The sequence below is a fragment of the Toxorhynchites rutilus genome, chromosome 2, assembly GCF_029784135.1.
Source record: "Toxorhynchites rutilus septentrionalis strain SRP chromosome 2, ASM2978413v1, whole genome shotgun sequence".
NCBI lineage: Eukaryota > Metazoa > Arthropoda > Insecta > Diptera > Culicidae > Toxorhynchites > Toxorhynchites rutilus.
In genome coordinates, this window is record NC_073745.1 from 246,223,993 (window position 1) to 246,233,273 (window position 9,281).

Consider the following 9,281-nt stretch of genomic DNA (forward strand, 5'->3'; position numbering starts at 1 on the left):
TCACTTATTCCCGATAAATTTATAAATAAATTTATTTTCAGACACAATTTTCGCTCCATATTCTTGATTCACTTGCAAAGCATATCTTCCTCCGTTACATGGAATATATGTTTGATACAGAAAAATAAATTTTTATTCATAATTTTTATTTTCAATGCGCGTTTCTCCACCTAAGAATCTATTGCCATTTTCACTTCACACCAACAGAACAATTCCGCTAATGTGAAAACCAACTGGGCTAACAACGATGTCATTGTAGAACATTAATATGTTTTTTTTTTGTTTTTGACAGCATTTTTCCGGATCCCACGAAGCGGTAATTTGAGTTTCGGAAATAGGAAAAGCCTCCATACGGGCCCATACCTCCAGCCACTTCATTGCGATGATTTTTTAAGAACATTGAGCTCTTTTGGAACTAGTCATGCTGCGACATTGTTTCATGCCTAGAACATCATCCAAAATATGACGAACACTCTCGTGGGAGATGTTTAATTCACGGGATAGCTCTCCCCAACTTATATGACGATTTCCGAACACCATTCCTTCCGTTTTGTCGACATTTTCATCAGTTGTAGAAGTCGTCCTTGTCGTGGCAAAATCGTTCATATATTCTCGGCCGTCTGTTAATGCCTCATACCATTCATACACCCGTGTTTCGCCTAAGTTGAGTCACCAAATGTATTCTGCAACTTTTTTCAACATTCCGATACAAAAAATTTTGTTTGCAACACAATATTTTTGAACAATAGAATTATTCATATAAAAAATCGTCGAACAGAACAGAAAGTTGTTCTTAATGACGCTGTAAACAATCTAAACGACAGATCGCACTCAAAATTGACATTAAGACCATCTGCGGAGACGAATTTCATTTCAACTTACTCGCAGATAGACAAAAAATAAGTTGTCTTAGTGCCTCGAAGATAGAAGTTAGATACGGATAATAGAGAAAATCGGTTTTTGTTTCTAGAAAAAAACTAAAATTGTAAACGTAATGTAATTTGAACTTCCCACTTCAAGTAAAGTTACAATATACCTACAGGAAAAAGGATGAATAACGCACTTGATTTGAAGTAAAAATCTGGAGACATCGAACGGGAATATATTTCTACTCTTTATTTCAGAGGCTTTCAGCCTCCTCGAAACTTTCATATCGATTGCACTGCGTTCGAATATGTATCAATAGGGGAAGGTTGCCCTAATCCAACCGGTGGCCCTGAACCAACCACTCCTTGGATCTCGGGAATGGTACTACCTACCGAATTTTTAGTAGTGTCAAATGAAAGGTGTCACTACGCTGACAATTTGGTTGTATAGTAACCTTTTTCCAGCTCCCTTCATTCTAGCGTTTTGACGCCAATACTTAAAAACAGGGAAAGTTAGATTGTTTACCTGTACGGAAAATGAGTAAAATATTCTTGTAGATGTCTAAAAATTACAAAACTAGAAAAAATGAGATGAGAATAATGGAGCTGATGACATAATGACACATTACACATTTACAGATGTCGTTATATGCTTGTTACTTTTTGATCCAAAAACTTGTATAAATAGCCTTAAAATTGCTTTCAAAACAGGCTATTGAAATCACACACATTCGGTATATAAGCGAGTGCCGCTCGGATATCCACTCAGTTATGATTGCGCAACGATTGAGGTACGATCGCTGGAATGGATGGATGTTTCCGTAACACAGACTTCAAAACCATGAAGCCTGGGGAAATCGACATTACAAAATAGATGCAAGCTGCGGGTACTTTTGCACTCGCTTGTATTTTTGCAAACCGGAATGTGTTTTCCCAATACGAAAACCAATAAGTTGGGAAAATCGACATAGCAGAAACATTAAGTCGGCAATATACTCCTTTTTATACCCCCAAGCATTTTTACACTCCGGAATTCGTTTTGCTATCACGGTCTACAAAAGCGGGTACAAATACAACGCTTTGGCTCGATTATTTATAACTGCATTAGAAGATATCTCTTCATGTCGCCAGCTCACTGAACTTCTAAGCATACCGTTTGAGGATTAGGCAAAATTTTGATAACTATTTGCTGCGATAACTACCACCATAATGCATGAATTGACTTAAATTGGGATTTGTTTGCAATTGAATTCGGAAATAGTTTCATTCATTCACTAATTTAATCAATTATTCAATCAATACACACAAAAATAGCTCTGCGTAGCGACGATATCGCACCAAATGAGGAACATCCTAGGTAGGATTATTGCTGATTGAAGAAATACAATTGACTACTAAGCCAATGGCAGTCCTACGTCAACCTTGCGGTTATATCATAGGTATAACCCATCCATAGTTTTTATGAAATAGTTTCAACATTGATAATTATTTTAACTTTGAGCGGATTTTGATGGTTTGCATTCCAATCGAATCGAATAAAAATTTCTAACTTACTAACTATCATTACGATTCCTTAACCTATAAATGATTCGAGCTAAAAAATTGAAAGAATACACATTTTCATATCGCGTTCCCATAGCCGAGTGTGTATCAGCGTAGCACAGTATTTGAATATCACTGCTAATCAGACGAGCGTAAATCGGTCGCTCGAAATGCAAATGCAGCATTCGTTCTACGAACAATGTGGATAGCGAAAGTATTGCAATCTAAGCTCTGTCGTATTCTATTCATTGTGTATAAACATGTAATTTGCGATTTCATAATTCATCTTTTAGCTACCGATTAGTTTACTCCGGAGTAAACAGCGAGGCTTTCTAAATGTCCTATCTCAAGGCCGAATGTTTAGTTCAATTTTTCAAATGGCTAGATGCGAATGAAATGAAGATTTTTAACGCTTCTATAATTCAAAACATCATCATCATCGTCATTCGAGTCGTCTCGTTTCAGCTATTAGACAGCAGGTGTTCTTAATGCTGATGTCACACACAGCGGTTTTGCTCAATTCTAGAGAAGAATGAAAGTGTTGAGAGTTGTGATCTTTGGTGGAAAACTGAAGATAAATTTTTGTTTCGATGCTATTGCTTTAACCTTCGCCGCCAGCACACAATATATTTTGATAGAGATACTGAAATACTACTTAGATATTCAAGAAGTTTAATATTTCAGTTTCAGTGCTCTAGATAGTGAGTAATAAATTGTACATCTTAATGCTTAAAATTAATTTGACAAACTTCCAAAATCACTCCACGAAAAGTACACGCTTCTCACTAAATGAAAGCATTAGTTTATTGGCCCTTATCATTGTTATGATATATTTGCATCAAAAAGTTTTAATATCTAATTTCTTTAATGTTTGTTTATTCCATTTGTAATTTCATGGTTCGGTGTTAACAATGCGGTCGTGTCTTGAGCATCATTCTTCTTTATTTTTTTTGCGGCTCGCGACACCATGACAAACACGTAGTTGAGTGCCGCTGGTCTCTAGCCTTGGAAAAGACCAATTCAAAAAACCTATCCCAAACTTATCGCTTATTCTTGAAGCCGAAGACGTTCATTCGCAGCTTGCATCTTTGCATATCATGACAAGCAGTAGATACGTTCATTAAGTTGCTTCTTATTCATGCTTCTATACAGTGCAAATGTAACATAAGCAATCTAAACTTGCAGTGTGCGGCTTAAACCATTCTCAAAGCATTCTACAACACCTTTCACAGAACGGTAACAGAAAATTCGGTTGTGTGAGGACGCTGGAGGCGGAAACAAACGCAGCGAAACAAATTATCGCCTTCAGTTTTCCACCGAAGAACACAGCTCTCACCGCGAATAAAATACCTCCTTCACATCCACCTTGAAATGAGCTGCATTTTGAGGCCACTTTAACTCGGAAACAATGCGCGAAAGAGGAATGATCGATCGGAAAAAGTCAACAATAAGCCTAAATCACTTCCAGAATTCAATATAAAAATCAATTTTCTTTTTGTTATTTCGAATATTACATTTTTAAATAACTATTTAGTGAATGTTTTGGTGCCCCTTGAAATAGGCCCTGACTTGCAAGGTTTTGTAGAAGCTGCTAAAGATGGTTGTTGTGTACTATGAAAATAGTTATACTGTGAACATTCATTCTGCTAGAATGAGACAGAGAAGAGATGCTGTCAGTTTCCATTTACATACACACTAAGCTTAGCTTTGCAATACACATAAGAAATTAAAGAACTGATAAAAGGATGGAAAGCTTAATGAAATCTAGCAGAAGCGTTTTTGTAGAGTCCCGTCCTATAACATAAAGTTGAGTTGGACGAGGAAATAAAAGAATTGTTCGCGCAATTGTTTTCCTGCATACAGTATTTGAATATCAATCGAAAGTAAAGTTAAAGTATTGTCCGACCACTTTTGAACCATTTTCAACATGGTTGATTCAATATTTCACCCTTCTAAACTCGAGCAAAACGCGAGTAATCGGTTCTCTACTTCATTAACATTAGAATTAATGAAAAATGTTTATATATACATGTAACTATACAGATAGGAGTTTGGCTCCTTTGAACTTATGTAACTGAGCCTGTAAAAATAAACGATTTAATAAAAAAAAATGTTGATACTGCGGTTGTTTGTGTTAACTATTTCCCGGTTAGAAAATGACTGATCGCTTTGCAGCGGGGAAACCCACACACACACATAGGAAACAAAATCACACAGGGACGTAGGCAATGTTTCCCTTCTTTCCAGGCTTCCATTACATCGAGCAAAACCGTTGTAGAGGAGATGTGTCTAAAACGCGCCTGCCGGGCAATTTGACCCGCCTGAATTTCTCGTAAACCAGCAAGAATAGAAATGCAATGGATATAAGCAATCGTGCTAGTCAATGATAGAATCCTACCATGCAAGTTTTACATTTGTAACATGCTTTAAAAAAATAATTTTCTTTGGAAGCGATTTTCGATGTTATTTTCTACATCATTACACACTTCTTCTATATGTGACAATACAAAATACTGTTATCTGCTCGCTAGCTTATGCGAAACTGTGTTTGACTGAAGTGAGGCCAATATTTCCAAATTTCCAATATTTCTGAGGCCAATATATAGATGTTGATATTATAGACTATGGAATATTTATGAAGATCTTCAATAATTATTTGATCATTTAAAACAGTAGCAGAAACAGAACAACTGAATCAATGTAAAGAACTATTTCGAAAGGCGGTTTGGGCTCACTTCATTAATTCATAACCACGATTTTTTAATTCAAATTGTCTGTGATAATTTTCACTGATCGGAGAAAAAAGTTGAGTGCAGAAAAATTCCACCTGAATCTTCTGCTAAATTCCTCATGAATGATGATCATCTTTTGTAGGTCGGCGTGAACGTTAAATTAGAATGATGCTTGAGGGCGGTTTGTTACTAATCAAGTTGAAGCTACATTAGGCCAAGGTTGATGAGTGCGTTACAATTTTTTAAGACGATTCCGTTCACAAAGTTGTCTATTTTTGTCGGCTCCACTAATTCGCTGCCTCAGCCTGTTTGATTTCTTTCAATAACTCAAGAAAAATGAATCGAAATCATTCTTGTTAGCGCGTACATCCTTGAACTTTGACTGTTCAAAATATATCGGAATGGCGAGTGCTCTTTTGAAGCCATTCCCCCTCGCACTCCCCTTCGAACTGCGAACCACAAAGCTAACTCGTGCCAGTTTGTTATTAAACCGTCACCCAAACTTATAGACCTCCGCGCTCAATAATTTTTCTTCCATGTTGCTACATAATATTTGACCTGACCTTTTGTCATTACCCATGTTTGTCTGTAATATTTTTTCCTGAACACCGTCGTCATGAGCTGCAATGATTTATGGTGCGCACGGGTCCCGATTCAGCCGGATTTCACGAGAAGTTTTGTGCACTCGTTAAGTAGTACCAGCGTAGAGCTCTTCTTGCTTTCTGGCGGTTCGTTTAATCTGGTTATTTTCATCTGAAAAGGCAGAACTTGATTTAATTGTTCGCTACAACGGAAGACTGCATTTCAACTGAGAGTAGTAAATGAGTTCGCCAACTGTCAATTTGACTTTTTGCAATTTGCAATTATATAAAATATTCCAATAGCAGATGCTGTTACTGAGTTCGTTCATATGTTGTGTGCTGACCTGCCAGTGGAATCCAGTCATGACTGTTTCAACTTGACCATGGTCATGCGAGATATATATAAATGGAAGCAAATTGAGTACCAGCTTCCAGCTTTGAGAACACAGTGCGGGTGAAATAATTAATCGATCTCCCCAGCACAGCGCTATTAGAACTATTATAGAAAATTATTAATCTTTCATTATGGTTGCTCTAATGGAACTATGTCATCATCGGATCCCCTCTCCCTCGCGTAGGTTATCGGACAGGTATATTCTAAACGACACGCGCGCGCACTCTCTGCGCTATGCCTAGGATCTTGTCATCGATCAGCATGTTGACCATGGAATCTGGGGCGCATATTTTCCATGCTGCTATCCAATCCGTGAATGCCCGAGAGATGCTGAGCTTTTGACTCATGTTCTTGGCGAGTTCAAACTCTGTAGGTCCGAGCGCTATGACTCTCGCGGGCTGCGTAATTGCCATATAGTTATGCCGACCGATCGACCGACCGGTGGCTCTGGTTGCGATGGTTGTGACTCCGCGAGAGACTCAATGGGAAATTTGATTTATTGGATCGAGATTTGTCTCGAGCTTGGTCGCGGCAGGAATTCTTAGCGCGAGGAGTCGATTTTCACGCTAAATAACGGCGCGCTGCTGTTGCCGCTAATCGCGCGCGCTCTCGGAGGTTGGATGCAGCGATGATGCAATTCTCCTAGGTGATGGCGACCGTGGCCTGTCCTGTTTGCATGTTGAAATCGCACCTCACTTCGAGATGCTGGTTTAGTTGTAATATTGCTGAAACGCAATCCGATTTTAACTCTCGCAACGCTTTTTTTTTCGCTAAGCTGCTCAAGTGTCGCTCTAATGGGGGGAAACGCTGACGATCGCTATCGGAGGAAATTAACGTGCAGAGATGCCTCCGTTAAGATAGAGATCATTATTATGACTGAATAATTTGTTTGGCGCGCGTGATAGATGAATTGATTCTATGGCTGTGGGGATTAGCATGAGATTATTCGCATACAGTTCGCCGGTATTTTGAAAGTCGACCATAAAAATGTGCAAAAATTCCGGCATACCTTGTTATTTGTTAAAAAAATGTTTGAGAAGTATTAATGCTGGGTTTCAATTCGTATGATTCGTGCTGGTACCTAAGTATAAAAAATATTTGTAAATATTTCAGAATCTTTATTCATCCTACTGGGCGGTCTTTTATTCTCCAAACTATTTTGATTACTCTTTTTGGTATGAGAGTTGAGATACCAGATAGCTTAAAAATGAATAAAAAAAACAAAAAGTAAAATTAAAAGTGAAGAAAGGTCTAAAAATACTACGAATAAGAACCCTCAAAACCCTTTTCAGCTAACGAGTTCATTTCCCTCCGCCGCGAAGGGAACATTCCACACCGCAATCAATTCCCACGGCTTCCGTACGCATACGTACGTAAACTATCCGATAGTTCACCTCAAACGACACCAGCAGCAAATCACCACAGTTAACGACAAATTTCTCTTCCCATCCATCCGGCAATGGCTGCTTTTCGTAATCATTTTTAAAAGCCATCATAACCGTTAAAACAGTAATAAATCTCACCTCCGATGAACACTGGCGTCCGCTGGTCCTGGCGCCCTGCAACACCAGCTAAGTGTGTGCAAATCTCTCTCGAATTCTTGTCACGCAGCCTCCGCATTTGCCATGAATCAAAATGTGTACAAATATTACGTTGGCATATTGCCATTGTTGTGTTTACTCAAAGATGAGACGCGCTAGTAGCTTCTCGCGCGTCACGTCTGATGATATGGCTGAGCGTTTGAGATGTGGCAAACGTGAGTTCAGAGATGATCAATCCTACGCAAAAGCACACTGCTCTGAAGTCTCTGCCATATCTCGAAGCTATCAAAATTGATTTACTGAAATTCTAAGCTTGTCATATAAACATGAATAACTATCCGACACATTGCTTCTAACGCGGGCTCACTCTGCGAGACAACGCGTTTTCACCATCGAGCAGCATCCACAAATGCAATGTGTGCCGTAACAAAAGCAATAATAGTAAAAGATGAAATTATAGATATTACCTGTCGCAATCATGAGCTCGCGTCAATCTATCAACTCAGGGGACGATCTTCGCCGTAAATCACACGTGCAGATAAATTCTTCCACCGAAGTAGATTCCCATGTAACCCCAGAGTGAAAATAAACCGCGGCTACCTCTTTAGCCCCATTTTTATGAACAAACACTAATATTTGACTTTTCCCTCCTCTCTCTCTCTCTCTTCCCTCTCAGGCGAAAAACCATACACCTGCCAGTGGCCCGAATGCGAGTGGCGTTTCGCAAGGTCCGACGAGTTGACGAGGCACTACCGCAAACACACCGGAGCTAAGCCGTTCAAGTGCATTGTCTGCGAGCGCAGCTTCGCCCGCAGTGACCACCTGGCGCTACATATGAAGCGACATCTACCAAAAAATAAGTGAATTATGCCAAGTGCAACGAGCGAGGGAGAGGCAAATCCAGCATCATCATCATCATCATCATCCATAGAGCAATCCAGCGATCTTCTAGGCTAATCTAACTCATTCTAACACAAGACAAAATGGAGCACCAATCCATCTGCAATCATGTGCAGGAGAGATGCAAGGAAGTAACTATGACACAAACAGTCACAACGTGGGTTTTATAGTATTAGAATCCATATCCAGCTTCCTGTAATTGCAAAAAAAGTTACTTAATTCATTTGACTAAAAAGTGTTTCAAGGTGTAAAGTTCTCAACCAATGTTTGTTCAATCCAACAACAATTCAATGTGGAAGCCATAGCACGGAACACTGAAATCGGAGATTTTCAGTTGAAACAGTCGAATATGTAAAATAATTTGGTATTTCCTTTTGAATTGTATCTTCAATAGATGGCAATAGAAGATGGCTACCTAGGTTTTCTCCTTGCTTTTGAAAATCACGTTTCCTTTTTCCGATACAATTCTGATCTACCGCTCGAAAATTAATATAGATTGTGGATCATTTTTAGGTTTCCTCTTACAGATGCTCCATTCCATCAAGATATTTCACCTTCACACCCGATCCCATAGCTGCAAGTCTCCAACCTTGGTTTTCACAATTTTTTGCCAAGTATTGCTCCATTTGATCCAAACATCTCACCTGTTGGACTACCTTATTCCCCGATGTTTTCTATGCGAACAGCCAGAGCTTTTGCCACAACCAGACGTATCCAAATTTTCT

The 9,281-nt window shown here is 38.9% G+C and overlaps 1 protein-coding gene across 2 annotated transcripts in view; it reads left to right on the plus strand.

The window, feature by feature from the left end:
- The window catches only part of LOC129769080 (dendritic arbor reduction protein 1-like), a 271,705-nt gene extending 262,789 nt beyond the window's left edge, over positions 1 to 8,916 (plus strand). For both annotated transcript variants that reach the window (XM_055771095.1, XM_055771096.1), the window contains exon 7: positions 8,333 to 8,916. In XM_055771095.1, the coding sequence (XP_055627070.1) occupies positions 8,333 to 8,520 (188 nt within the window). In that variant the 3' untranslated portion in view covers positions 8,521 to 8,916. The remainder of the gene's footprint in view (positions 1 to 8,332) is intronic.
- The last annotated feature ends 365 nt before the right edge of the window (positions 8,917 to 9,281 follow it).